Here is a 14,677-nt window from a genome sequence, read left to right as displayed (position 1 = left end):
AATATGTCGGAAGCTGATGAATACCCAATATATATTGGATGAATGAATAGGATTCTGTTTTATGTAACATTGAATTATCAGATTGACTTTGCGTGTTGATGTGCACAGTTTTTAAACATTTTCAAGAACAACTGGAATTTATCAACATATTTTTCATTAAGTATGCCCCAAATTTATAGTTATTAATATTTTTACTTATGTATTATTTTTTTAATACAAATAAAGCACAGGTCTGGTTTCTTCATTTTTGCTTGCATTTAAATGTAGAGGTGAAATATTTTCTGCTTATGTTAACAATACCAAGAGGTGTTAGGTAACTAAAAGAAAAGGTGTGCTAAAAATTTTTTATTCAGCTTAAGTGTCACTGTAGAGTTGTTGGTGTCTTCCAAGGTCAGTGCCCCATTATCCCATAACTAGCTGGGTAGGTATAGGTTTTCTCAAATATGTCAGAAAGCTGCTTGATAAATTGTGCATTTGGGACCCATCCAGGTGGAGGATTTTGCCTTAATGGATCTATTTCCTGGGGCTTAATATGTACTTATTGACAGTGATGTGTAAATACGCAGTTCATGAAATCTGTATCTCTGAATTTACTACATTAAAAGGCCTAAAATTGACACATTTAAAAACATTTTTCTGTCAAATATCTATGTTAATAGATATTCATGCTCTATAAGTAATACCACAGATAGCTCAGGATTGCATTGATAAAAAACTAGGTAAACATTTAATTTCAAATGCAGTTTTACAGATCCTGGTGTGTCAAACGAGACTTCTTACCACCTCTTTAGTATCACCAAGGGTTTTGGGGGTTTTTTTGGCCTATCATTGGTTTGATTTTCATCTTACTGTACAGTAGTACAAATCAAGTTCAAGTTCAATGCCATTGAATCACAGCAGTTCCACTGACACAGAGTTCAATTGCAGTCAGGGCCAGCGACTGTGATTTTAAAGCCTGATAAGGTATGTTTTAACAGCACAAAGGCTGCTTGTGTTGGAGATCATCAAAGTAGCTCTGAGCAAGTTAATATCCTACTATACTGAAATACCCTGCAGAGATATTATCCGTGGTCTTGAAAACCACATGCATATGTTAGCAAAGAGTTGTGCTTGGGCTAATTAGCCTTGATTTTCAGCAGGGCCAGTTAGCTTGGCTGGCTTAGCTAGCACACAGCTAATGGAGCTGTGCTGCTCTGACTTCCACGGGCTTGGTTTTGGTAGCTCAGGGACCTCCCCACCGAACGCTGTGTTTTGTACAGATGTACTCTGAGGACCCGTGGTGTATGACTGAGCTGCATTTTCAAACAACCTGTTTAGAAGAGCTAACCGTGTTTTTGTTAATAATTTCACCTTTGTTCCAATATTAATGTATCATATCTTTTTAATAGTACATTTATGTTCTTTTAATATATATTAAACATACAGTGATTTGTAGGAACTTCTATAAAATTGATTTAAACATAATACTTAGCAAGCATTTAGGATCCTTTCATTACTGTAAAGTTGCTTTCTAGTAAAAACATATTGTTGTGCTGCAGTCTTTTGTCACAATCCTTGTTGAGTCCTAAGATTAATATCAAGATAATCAGAACTACAGGTTAAAGCTTTTTCTCCTGTTGGTAAATCATTCTCCTCCCTATTGTCATTATCTTCTGCCGAGAAAAAAATCATTGAAATATTTCAAAAGGCATTACATTGTGTATTGCACCTATAGGATATTCAAGAGTTTGCTGTGTACTCAAACCATTAAATCATATTACTTGACCTACATTACAAATCTCTGGAGCTACCCACTAAATAAAATAGCATGTTTCCTTAGGAAGCAGAAAACATATGAGATACCAAAGTATATATTATTAAAACCCAGTTTCAGTGTGGGTTCAGTTTTACAATGGGTTCAGCACTTCAGCTTAATTTGAACAGGCAAGACAATTTTTTTTGGTCTTAGTATGACCATGCAGTTATCCTTGTTAAAAGCAGCAATGAGAAAACTGAAAATGGAAATAATTATGTGAGGGCCAAGGAAACTTGTGAGAAAAATAAATTTGGGAAGAGGTTCCAAAGACTGATCAGGGAGGGTCACATTTAAAGGTTACTCTGTGCCCATTGCTGGGGTACCAGCATTTGAGTTATTGCACAACGTTTGCTTTTACCAACATGACATTCAGTTATTACTGACTGTGTTATGTAACTAATCTTGGTATTTACATGAGAAGAGAAAAAAAGTCTAATGCTTCCTATGTCTCCCTCTATTTAGTTTTAAGCATTGGTGAAGGTGGATTCTGGGAAGGCAGCACCCGGGGACATATTGGATGGTTTCCCGCAGAATGCGTTGAAGAAGTTCAGTGTAAACCAAATGAAAGCAAACCAGGTAATCAGATCAAGTTCCTGTTGAATCCTAACAATGACAAATGCGATGTGTCTGTCCAAGCAGAGAGGCAGCCTGGACGGTAATGTGTTATACAGCAGCGCGTTTGTGCAATACTAGACACTGGAGAATTAAATAAAGCTGAGCTGCTGAATTAAAAAATAAAGATGGGTGTATTGATCAGATTTTACTGGATGCTCTCCAAGCAAACGGTCTTTCTCGTGAGGGACTACGCTGGGAAGTACTGCGAAAGCTCTTAACACAGAACTGTATGCAGACATTTTGTAAAGCATTATGCTGTGTTTTATTTTCTTACGGTATGGGAGAATGGCTAATTAGACAATTAAATAATGGAAGAAAAACTTGTCAGTCATCTCCCAATCTGAGGTAGTCATACAATGTATTTAGCTCTTGTTCACAGCACTAAAGTTCCCGCTGCTGACCTTTTACTAAATTTTAGAGGAGGCATCCATTAGTGGGATGTCCCATATGCACCCTTACCGATGACAAAGGAAATGGAATCCTCCTTTATCATACACTTGTATTACCATAAGTAAGTAAAACACAAGTGACTTTAAGCAAGGAGTCTTTACAGTTCTGGATTAATAAAAGAAACAGAAATGTACATTGAAGCATGTTATTTTAAGAATTACCACCGTCTCATAATTTCTCTGCTTTTAACAATTAAGATACAAGGACATCCTCTCTAATTAAAAGCTCATTATAAATGAGCTCTGAGAATATAATTAATGTTCTTCAGGAGTGTATGCAGTTTTAAATTAACTATTGATGTGTTTTGGATCTCTGAGGTATTGATTAAGAACTTTTGGCATTGTGCAGACAATACACTAAAATTTATGCATTGTATCATTCATTCACGAACATTATTCTTTTATGTATGTTATTATAAACTGCACAGGTATAGTTTTCTCTTTTTATATATTCCCACTGTATAAACATGATTGAATGGAATAGAATGCACTGGACAAGATAATAGTTCCAGAATAGTAAGGATTTGGAAATATTTATAATACCTGTTAAGTATTTTAATTTCATCAGTTATAATGGAAACTGTGGTAAGATGAAGTAGAGTTTAAGGGATGAGCAGAAGAGGAGGCAAAAAGTTAACTTTTGTAATATGAAGACTTCAAAAGATTGAGGGAATGAGGCATCAGGGACACTGCTCTAGATAACTAAACACTGTGTGAAAAGGTTATACCTCCTTTTCTATTTCCCTTTTGAGAGAGAAAAAGAGAAGGAGGCAAAAACAGATCTAATATTTGGAAAGAATGGATTTAGGCTCTGAGAATAGAGAGAGAATAGCTATTTAGCTCTTCAAAGGGCTTAAGAACAAATCCGAATGTAAAGATGGAGGAGTGTTAAATAAGAGGAAGATTGAGGTTGGAATTGGCAAATCTAGGAGCAGTGCAGTTCTCAAATAGTAGATGTAAAAAAGGATAACAAGTTGCAATTCTAGTGTGATTTCATTTGTTGGAAACATTATGGAAAACAAATAAATTCAGACAGTGTGCAACATGAGCTGGTGAAGAGCCATGTGTGAACCGTTCTGAGGATCCTTCAATAAAACCTTGTGGTCGCTTGATTGAAAGACTTCAGAAGGATGTAGTCTATGTAAGTCAGTCATCACAAACACCTTTCTGAAGTCTATCATGGCAACTCTGCATTAAATTTGAGCTGTGCATTTGTATCGAAATCTGAAGAAAATTCTGGGGAGAGGCATTAAGTGAATTTCTAAAATATGAAAGGAGTTTTGCACCCTCTTTAGTGCTTTTGAAGAGAAGGTAACCAAACCTATTTGTCACAAATCCTTAAAGACCTTTTCAAGAAATACTGCAGAAAGTAAATTCTGTATATGACATGATTGCTTTAGTATGACAAGATTGTTTTTGAGCAAAAATTTCTTTGATCATTCAAAAAAAAAAGAAAATTAAGAAAAAATTGTCACAAGAATAGCAAAAGGATTACCAAAGCTGGAAGCCTTAACAGAATATAAACAGAAACATTTTACAAATTTTCTGACATGAAATTATGAAAACTTATGCCATGTGTCTGGCAAAACACCAGAGCATTACATTGTAATTTATACCTATTGCATACGATTGTCTTTCCAATTGTTTTCCTATTTGCTTGTAGTATAGCGTGAATAATAATGCTAATATAGCTAAAGACTTTAAATATACCATTCTTCTAAAAAAGACAAAAATATAATGAAATAAGCACAAAATGGGCACATTTTCTATACCTTTGAACTTGTGCACTCACGTATTTTGCTGGGCTGTCTTGAAAAATGTCCTGCACCCAGAAGGCACAAATGAGGTACAGCGCTTCTCTGTGTAATGCGATAGAGGTTGGAGCTGTGAGTATGAAATATATGAAATCCACAGTATGTGCCATATTATTATTGAAATATGGTATGGACTGAAAGCAGCTGATCACTGAATTGCTCTATGCAGTTAGCTTCATTCCCTTTGCATAGGAAACAATGGAAATGAAAGAGGAGAGCTTTATAAGCAAAAATCAGGCAGTACTCCCTCTGAGTACAAATGCAAAAGTAATTTAGAAAAATGTGTTAAGCATGGTGAAATGATTAGAAATTAAATTAGGTCTACTGGGATCGCTGAAAGAACATCAGCTGAGAAACATCACAAACTTGTGCAAGTTGCAAGAATTTGCATCATGGACTTTGCAAAGCGGCAGAACTTCTTATGATAATGATTTAGAAAGCAGATCATCTTAATGTGTAGGAAATGAATCTCAAACTCAGCCTTTTTCAGACCAACACCACAGTAACAGTTATTTCCTGTAAATGAGATTTAGGAACATTTCTTCAAACAGCTTCCCTTTGCTATTAAGTTTGAATAATTGTATTTAATAGTAGCTTGTCATTTGCACACCATGAATGAAAGAAAGAGGAATAGTTCTTGGAAAAAACAAACCACAATTAAACACTACATGCCCAGTAAAACTGGCGGGCAGGTGTTTCATGTCGTGCTGATATATAATCTCACTTCTAAGACAAGTTCAATTTTCAGGGAACTTCATTGCCATCCCGACTGTTCTCTGGAAGCAGGCAGTACAGAACAGCACCTGGTTCCTGTGATCTTTTCAAAGATATCATGCTAGTTTGGCAAGTTCTGTTTTCCAAAAAAAAATCATGCTGACTGGCATTAATTCTATATCCCTTCTGTAATCCTTCATTAATTGAGACTTGTAGGAATTATTCCATTATTTTGCTAGTCTTGATACCAGGCTTGTAGGCTTTTAATTATCCAGGTTGTCTCATTTGCCCTTTAATAGCACTGGCACAGGACCCGCTGCCTTGCAGTCTTAAGAAGTTTCCTTGACATTTTGAGATCTAATGAAAAAAGAACGACGACAAAGAAAATCATTATCAGTGGTCTGCTAAGTTCTTTTGCCTGCATTTAAAAAATTCTTAGGCACAAAACCTTCGTACCATCTCATTTTAAATAGTGTCACCTTAGTAGCCAGCTTTTAACATTGTCCTGAACTATCCTTATAATGAAAGTATTCATTTGGATGAGATTGATACCACATCTTGCTTTTTTCCCTGTACAAACACAAAATACAAATGTTACATATTTCTTCTTTCTGCATTGACAGTTTTCCTATGTTCTTCAGTAATGAACCAAATGCATTCTTAAATTTCTTTATATTCCTAAATATGTGAAAATATACTATTTTTTTTTTTTGCTAAAATGTTCTGGGTATATTGAAGAAAGTTCTGTGCAGGAGAAGCTTGATTCATATAAAATCCAAGTTAACTGAAATCTATGCAAATGTGAGGCACTACCTTGGGTTAATAGACATCTTAACAGGATTTATTAGCTAAGTGCTGTTGGTGCTGCAGAGAATCACAGGTCGACTTGGATCTCTGGCAGCCGTAGTTTGCATCCCCTGAGAATACACTATGTGACAGATCTTTGTTTGCTTTTTCTACTTGTAAAAAAAAAGCAAGGCTTTTCATTTTACCGGTTTATTCTCCCCTTAAAATTCATTATCCTTTTTAAAATAGTACGAATTCCTACCTAATACCTTCCAATGGGAAATGAAGTACAGAAGAACCTGGCGTCCATAAAATCAGCTGCCCCACCAATGGAAGATACAGTTTTCTTTCTCCTGCTTAAGTTTAGATATTTCCGTTTGCTTGTCTTCCATCATAGGGTATTTCTCTGACTTGAGAGATTTGCTGTGAAACTGCTTTCTATTAGACTTGTGATTTTATTCTCCATGTCCTTCAGAATTCAGAGATACAGATTATCTGATTGCTCATAACTGAGGTGAAGTATTCATTTTCAAGCTAGAAGTTATCTTTAACTACATTCTGTCTTTACCATTTATTATTCCTTCTTCCCTAACGTGCCTGAAGAACTCTGAGATTTTACAAATGATACTGAAATGAAGGCAGAGTCAGCATGTCTTTTAGTAATTCTTGCTGTCTTTCAACTCTTGGCCTCCTCAGTGTACCTTTCCTTGAGTTCCATGCTCATCTTTAATATTGTCTTTGGGGGTGATTTTTCATTCAGTAGCATCCTCCACGCATTTCTCTGTCCTGTGGCCTTGGGGTACACCTTACTAGTAGTTGTAGTTGCCGTACGAGTCCTGGGAGTTTATTTCAGACTAGATCTAATCTGGGCATGTGGCTTGAACGACCATTAGCGGTGGTTCAAGAGCTCATTTTTCCATGAAAGAATCCAATTTGCAAACTCTGAGGTCTGCTCAGTCCCGTGGGCTGCAGCAGAGTGGGCAGCACTTACAAGGCACGTCCCTGGCCCAGACTAAAATGCTAATGTAGATGCGCCCATGCTGACCTCTAGTGTCACTGGTGCTCTGAGCAGACACTACCTAGCATCTAAACTGGGATTTCTCTTTCCAAATGTCTGTACTTAAATGTTCGGTATAGCTTACTCCTGGGTTTCCAGCAACTTGAAAATATAACGACAGATTATCTAGTAATAGTATAGTTCCCTTGCCCGTTTCTTTTTACGTATGTAATCATAAAGAGATGCTATAAGCAGAAATCACAGCATTCCTTATCCAACATTCCCGCGAGATTTCAGAAGTTACCAAACAAGTCAAAGTTGTGTTAATAAAATGCGTACAGACTACTGTTTCTGAAGTATAGAATTTTCTTTATTCCTCATTCTTAGCTTTTAATATCTCGTGCATTCAGTAAAACCAGATTTGTTCCTCATTTCCACTATCCCTTTTTATAATTAGCACAACACCTTCCCAGACAATCTAGTCAGCCAGGCTGCTAGAAAATGGATTTGCCTTCTTGCAAAAAAGAAAGTTGCCTTACTGTGAGTTTAGGAGCTAACATCTGTACTAGTAACTGGTAGTTGTTCTGTCCTCTGCGGGCAAGTGGCTTGGTACATATTGTATCTGAAAGTTTTCTTCCCCTTACCTGCCACATCAAGGTTGCCTTCTCCATGCTGCCTTTTGGAACAGTCACCAACATTTTTTGTCCACTGAAATATATCTGGGTACTATTTGGAAGAATGATAGTTGGCAGAAGTGGGAGCTGTGCCAGGGACCCCCTAACAGTGAAACAGGATGGATGGTTACACGCCAGAGCACAGGTTGCAGCCTTGACTGTGTCCTGTATGGACATACGTAGGCTGCTTGAAGTTCTAAAGAACTGAATTTCCCTGGGTAGCTTATAGTTAATTTCAAACATGTGCTGTTTAACCTTTCATGAGAAGGATGGCTGCTAAAAAATTAAATTTTGGCATTCTTTTTTTCTGCCTTTTTAAGCATCTCAGGGTAGTGATGTGGTAGGTATATTACAAAGCAGTGTCGTTACTGGGTGTACTCTGTGAGGCAAATGAACGCTTAAGCATACCACAGAAATTTGGCCTCTGTGTGTGTGCGTGCACCCCATTGCATCCCGGTGTGGAACAGAAATGTAATGTGCTGAGCTTGGAAGTCCCCATCCCCAAATCAGCAAGCCCCGAGGACATGCTGGAGCATGTGTTCGCATATATGGATTTCTTTCCTGAATAGAAAAGGAAAAAATGCGCACCCATCTCAGCCTGACATGCAAGCAGAGCACAGCTTGCATATGCATCCGAGGACTCCGATGGGGAACTTGCTGTGGACCAGACCTGTCCCTCAGCTGGCTACACTGGGCTTGGAGCACTTGGATACAGCCATCACCCTTCTTCCTGCAAGTTCAGGGTCACCTGATTTTGGCAGTCAGGGGCTACATTTACATAGCTGGAGAGTTTAAGATGTGTTTAAAGTCTCTGATGGGGCTTTGCTCAGTTTGCATCCAGATATTAGTTCTTGAGCTCATGTAAAACTGGAATTTGTGAGTTGTAGCTCTGGTCTTTCTAGAAGGACAAGAGTCTTGGTTTACAAAATTTGCTGTTTGGGCATAATAGATAGCCAGAATTTAATCAGCTGTAAAAGCACTCCCTAATCACATACAATTATGCATGTAAAGGTCAGCACTGGGAGAAAAAAACAGAAAGCAAAAAAGCTTTTCATCCAGCCTCTTCCCTTCATTACCCGCCTTTTATAAATGATCCAAATTAACAAAATCTTTTTTAAACAACTTTTTCCTGTTTTGTTAAGATCCGTTCTGGGTAGTTATTTAACTAGAAAGACAACTGTAAGAATAGATGGAAACATTGTAGAGATTATTAGAACTCTGAAAAATTCTCTGAACTAAATAGCTTTGAAAACCGCTGGAAGGAAGAGGGTTTCAATGAGACAGAAGAGCCTGCAAATAAGAGATGCTATCTGACCAGAGGAGCACCTCGAGGGTTTTGATAATAAATTTTGATAAATGCTCCTCCCACAGGATTCCACCTTGAATAGAAGGTACCTGTGCATCTGTGGCAAAATGATCGTGCAACTTAAACTGTTTGCCATGAACAGGAGCAGTTAAGGACAAAACAGTACTGCAGCTGGAAGGACTAAATGGAGACAGGGCAAAAGTAATTTATATGTATAAGCAGGGAAAGACATATTTTTGTTAGGAAAGTTAATCACAAACATCCTCATGTCAGTTGTGTAAAGATCTAAGAAGTCTGATAGCTTGGAAACATGTTCTCACTCAACAGTGCAGGCAATGGCTGGACTTAATGTGGCACAGAGAATATAAACCAAATTTAAAAAAAAATTGAAAGTGCAAGATTGCCTCACATGTAAGTGGGCTTATTGTAAAAAGTGGTATTATGTGGATACAAATTCAGCCATTTGAAAATGGATAGAAAGCTCAAGAGATATAATATTATATCTTTGTAATCCCAGACAGGGTCCTAAATGTGGGACACGCAGTCAAGCAGAGGTTTTTATTGAAGTTTATCCATGCCTGTTTGAGGAATGCTGTCCAGCTATCAAACCCTGGTACCCAGAGCTCAAACTGACAGGTCAAACACTCTTCAGTAAGTCCCCCTGCCTTGAAGGATATTGTCCAAAGCTCTGGCCTCTGAAATACTCTTTACTGCCTTGCTTCTACATTTTGCACAACAAACCACATGGCTCATATGATTCTGAAAAGTTTCATCTTTTGAGAAGTGATTTTCTGCCACAAAATATGTTTCCCATGTACAAATTTGTAATTAAAAAAAAATGTGAATAGATGACAAAAATCAGCACAGTGATCATCCACAAAGATACTGTGTTCTGTTTTATGGCTTAGAAAGATCATGAATATGCTACATACCATATTTTTGCTTAAACTCCATTCTCTTCCATCAAACGGTGGGAAAAATACTTTATACTGGAACAAAAAAGTCAATGCAAAGAGCTAGATCTGAGGTGCTGGCAAGCCAGTCCACAAAACCTAGCTGACATAGGAGCTTGGTGCAGTAATATGCAACTAATTCTGACAACTCTCTGTAGCTGAGGATGTAAATCAACTCTACTTTTTGTCTCAAGTAATGGAAATGTAAAGAATGAACCTCAGCAAGTTTCTGCACTTTAACTTTGCTGAGCAAAGCATTTGTGTTCTCAGTGATGATAAACAGCAGTTTGGGAAAAGACTTCTAAATGAATCATCACTCAACAATAATGCTAATTCGGAAGCAGAGGTAACTTCAGAGCTGTTTTTGTCTGCAAGCTGGCTATAGGATGGAATCATATGCTTCCCACACAAGCCAGTAATGTGTGTTCTCTCTGACCCAGGGTGCCTTGAAAGACCTTGCATTCTTTCAGTCTTGGACTTCTGACCAAGATGCAATAGAGGTTTCTTACTATAATAGTAGTATTTGTAAGAAATGCTTTGGAAGACTGAGTCTACCAACTTATTTTGCTGGTCAGCTTCTCTCTGTCAAATTACAGTGGTTTTCCTTTGCTAATGATATGAGTCTGGTTTCAAGAAAGAGTAAAATAAAGTATTCCATGATAATAATTTCATAATTTATCCAGTTTTTGAGAACAGCATGAAGCAAAAACATTAAAAAATTATTCAAAAGAAAGAAAATACAAGCCTAGCTCTAGAGCTTGTAAAGATTGTAAGCCTGTCTGCATCTTTATGTCTGAATAAGTAATTTTTAATTCATAATATTTTACTGTCTCGGCTCCTCAGCTGACATGCACTTCATTCCATTCACTCTGATTTTCATGCTTGCTAAGAGCCACTTAGGAATAACTCTAATCAGCTGAAAAGGAGCCATGCAATTCTCTAAAGCATTGAAATAGGCTAAAAATAAATTGCACAGCAATATAAAGTTAAACTTACATGTTAGGAAACTCAACATTTAAAATGCATCTGGGATTGCTGATGTGTGATTTTGGACATGCAAATGTAGAGTTTTTCCTTTTCTGATTCTTTCTGCATCTTTTCCTCAAAAAAAAAAGTCTATCAAACCATACAGGATAAAAAAGTGCAAACTCTGAGGAGTGTCTCAAAAAGGAATGGAGTTACCATTAGTGTCTTGCTTTTACTTCCAGTGATGCATTCACATTTTCTGTGCAAAATCACACTCCATCTAACATTAAGAAGCAACTTTTAAAGCCTGAGAGCATATATAGATACCAAAAAATGTCTAATGTTACAAATTACTTGAGAAGTATGAAAAAGATAAAGGTATAAAGTGAATGATTTATAAAGTGAAACAGCCTCCTGAGGAATTTAAGCCCAATTATTGGTTTAAGACAGAATACTTTGACCTGTGGCAGAATTTGAGCAGCCCTGTTATGCAATGTGCTAACAATCTAGAAGTAATACTTAATTTTTTGATTCCTAGTTGTTCCTGTGGAAACTACACATATAACACGTTTTTTTCAACACATCAAAGTGTGGGGTCAAGTTATTTGAGTTTTAACCACTTTGGCATATCTCAGTGATTTCTAGTAGGCAAAAATCCTTAGCTTTCACCTTCTGGAATTTTGGAGCCTTTCAAATTTCATAAAGAATATATATTTTGGTAGTAACATCTCTTCCCTGTACTAATAGGTTTTTTGGTTTTGGGGTTTTTTTTATTAGAGGTACTTTTTAATAGCTTATGATCCTATGATCAAATATATTTGATCTTTGCTTATTCTATAAATATCTTAAATTATAGTAGCAGTAGGTTTTAGCTTTTATTTTTATTTTACATCCATTTTTTTCTGAAATTCTGTTTAGTCAGGATTCTCTGATGCACCTGTGCAAATACTATTTATGTCAGAATACAACTTCTGTTAAAACCATTCTGGGTATCTGTCAGGATTAAATAAAGTGCTATATTTCGTTTAACTCATTTCATTTAGCATAACCTAACACTTTTTAAAACCACTTACTTAAAATGGCTGACATAAAGCAAGGCAAGTCTTAGTTCTATGCAAATTCTGAAAGTGTTGATAAGTCATCTTCTTCTGTATTCTCCTGTTCTAAATGACACATTTGGGTTTTTTCCCCTCTTACTCTTAATGGGTCAGATAAAAGGCCTGACAACAGAGGCTGAAAACTCTTTGAAACGCTCCCCTGTTACATGAGATCAAATTCATATTAATTTAAGGAAGATGATAGAGCATCTACTTATAGTAATCGCAGTGCTGGAGGTGATCAGGAAAATGATACCTAAAGAGCAGCAGCTGTTAGATAATCCATAGTCTCTTCTTAAATTATGTCACTGTTTTTTGCTTCCATACCTGCCTGCAACAAAAGAGGATGGAAAGGAGCTTTTTCCAGCTTGCTAAAAGACCCACCGATGCCTGATAGTGAGGAAAAGTCTTGATAATATGCTACTAGATGACAGTAACTGATCATAGTAGAAGCAGCATGAAAACAAGCATGTTATTTTGATTCATTAAAAAACCCAATCAGTTATTACATACCATTTGCCAATTTTATTCTGTAGTGCAAACCACATAAGCAGAATAGCTCCCTCGCTAGAAAGCTCTGTTAATTTTATTATCGGACTGGTATCAAAGGGAAACTCTGGGGTCTCACCTTGCCTTGTGAACTGTTAACCCAGACTAGTGAGGTAAGGGTTTTAAAGTGTAATTTCTTCAAATGAAGATCATTTTCTCTCCGACATTTCATCTTGGGCTCAATCAACTCTAGGTAGGAAGCCCCAGACCTGACCAATATCTCAGGTGGCCTTTGATACGGTCACAGAGCTTGCAGAGAGTTTAGAAAAACTAAAGTTTGGGGCCTCACACCCTGTCCTCCCCCCCATTTCTGTTGCTTTCCATCTCCAGCTGCCTTGTTCTGCCACTGGCTGTTTTGTGCCTGCAGGGCAGAGTCAGGAGGCACCGGTCAGCATCGCTGTGGCAGTGGTTTTAAAGGTTATGCCTCCAGTGTTGGGCTTTGAAACTTGTTGTGCCAGGGCTGTGCTTACTCAGACTGTCAATATCCCAGAGTGCATTTATTTAGCTAAGTGAAAGAACATCACATCAATATTGATAGTCTTATTTTTCAAGTCAGGAATAGGTTGTTTGTCTTCAGGTAAAATAGACAAACCTGAGTAAATGTTTCTAATTCTGAACTCACAAAATTAATTGAATTTTAAATGGTAATGGAGCTTGGCTACATTATTTATAAAAGCATGTTTGTATTTGGAACTGAGTTTGGAAATTTGGTTCTGCTTTCTGATCTGAACTGAAAGGTGCCCAGTGACTTTTTTAACCCTCAATTCAGGCTACAATTCACAAATATCAAAAATGGCTGCAAAAGTCAAGATAATTTTGTGGATGATTTACAAGCAAAAAGGACTTCAGTGTATTGTTTGGGGTTTTTTTTGTAGCCAGAAGTTCAATTATAACTATAAAAAAATCACAGGAAGCTATAGGGTCTTTACTTCATGCTTATAGATATGTTACACACGTATCAAGCACTAGTTTAATGTTATTCAGAGAGATGTTTAAAATAGTTACATATTTTGGCTGCTTTCCTGGAAATATTAAAAGGAATTATATTGAATTCCCTGTACAACATATTAGTAGTTTAAGGAAATTAAATAGAATGTATCCTTGTCTCACTTATCTAAAAATTCCTTATGTTTAAAAAATTACAGTTTGTGGAGTAAAGGTTAACAACAAACCTCTAGAGGCTATAACATTACCTTTTGGCTGAATAGTTAAAATGTTGGATCATATGAGTTAAAAAAAAGTACTTCTACTCTGTTGGACACGTTTATGTGCAATAATACACTGCAGGAGGTGGAAAACTGAAGTTAGGTAACAAGAGTAGAAGTCTTTGCAACCACATTACAATGAAAGATTGAGAGTATTGGTGTTTCAGTATGTGCTGGAAATGTTCACGCATGCTGTGAAAGCTATGCATGGTCAAAACAAAAATGGATTGGCAAAACCAATGCAGTCAGATACCAGCAACATTGATAACAGACAGGGCTTGAAAAAATCTTGGCAGTGGAAGGGAGGAATATATGTTGAAAAATGATCCATGCCATGAGTCTCTTTGCCAAAGTATATCTGCAGGAGGGAAGGGAAAGGAAGGGGTTTCATCCTTTTAGCACATCTGCACTTTGGAAGTTGTCAGTTGGAAAGTACCTAAGCACAAGAATAACCCAGTATTTCTGTAAAGTTTTAAATTAAGTTAAAGTTAGTACAGACATGCTTGCAGATGCTTTTCCATGGCTATGTAAAAGACAGAGACTTACCACTTTATCAGTTGTTAAGTGAACTAAAAAGTTTATAGTAATATCTCTGTCTTGTACAATGTTGTCTGCTTAATCACATCCTTTTTGGGTGCAAATTTTGTGCAACGGTATTTTCTTTGTCAATTACAAATTTTTTTCCCACTCCCTATTTCTGCTCCGCAGCTGTACTGGCACAAAGGTTTGTGTGGCTGCATTTTGGACTGAAGGGCAA

General features: G+C 36.9%; 1 protein-coding gene across 10 annotated transcripts in view; it reads left to right on the top strand.

Annotated features, from left to right (window-relative positions):
• Positions 1-14,677, top strand: part of SHANK2 (SH3 and multiple ankyrin repeat domains 2) — a 365,392-nt gene that overhangs the window by 150,004 nt on the left and 200,711 nt on the right. For all 10 annotated transcript variants that reach the window (XM_052810983.1, XM_052810982.1, XM_052810981.1 and 7 more), the window contains one exon: positions 2,258-2,371. In XM_052810983.1, the coding sequence (XP_052666943.1) occupies positions 2,258-2,371 (114 nt within the window). The remainder of the gene's footprint in view (positions 1-2,257; positions 2,372-14,677) is intronic.

The sequence above is a fragment of the Harpia harpyja genome, chromosome 16, assembly GCF_026419915.1.
Source record: "Harpia harpyja isolate bHarHar1 chromosome 16, bHarHar1 primary haplotype, whole genome shotgun sequence".
NCBI classification, from domain to species: domain Eukaryota; kingdom Metazoa; phylum Chordata; class Aves; order Accipitriformes; family Accipitridae; genus Harpia; species Harpia harpyja.
This window is presented reverse-complemented; position numbering and strand designations above follow the sequence as displayed.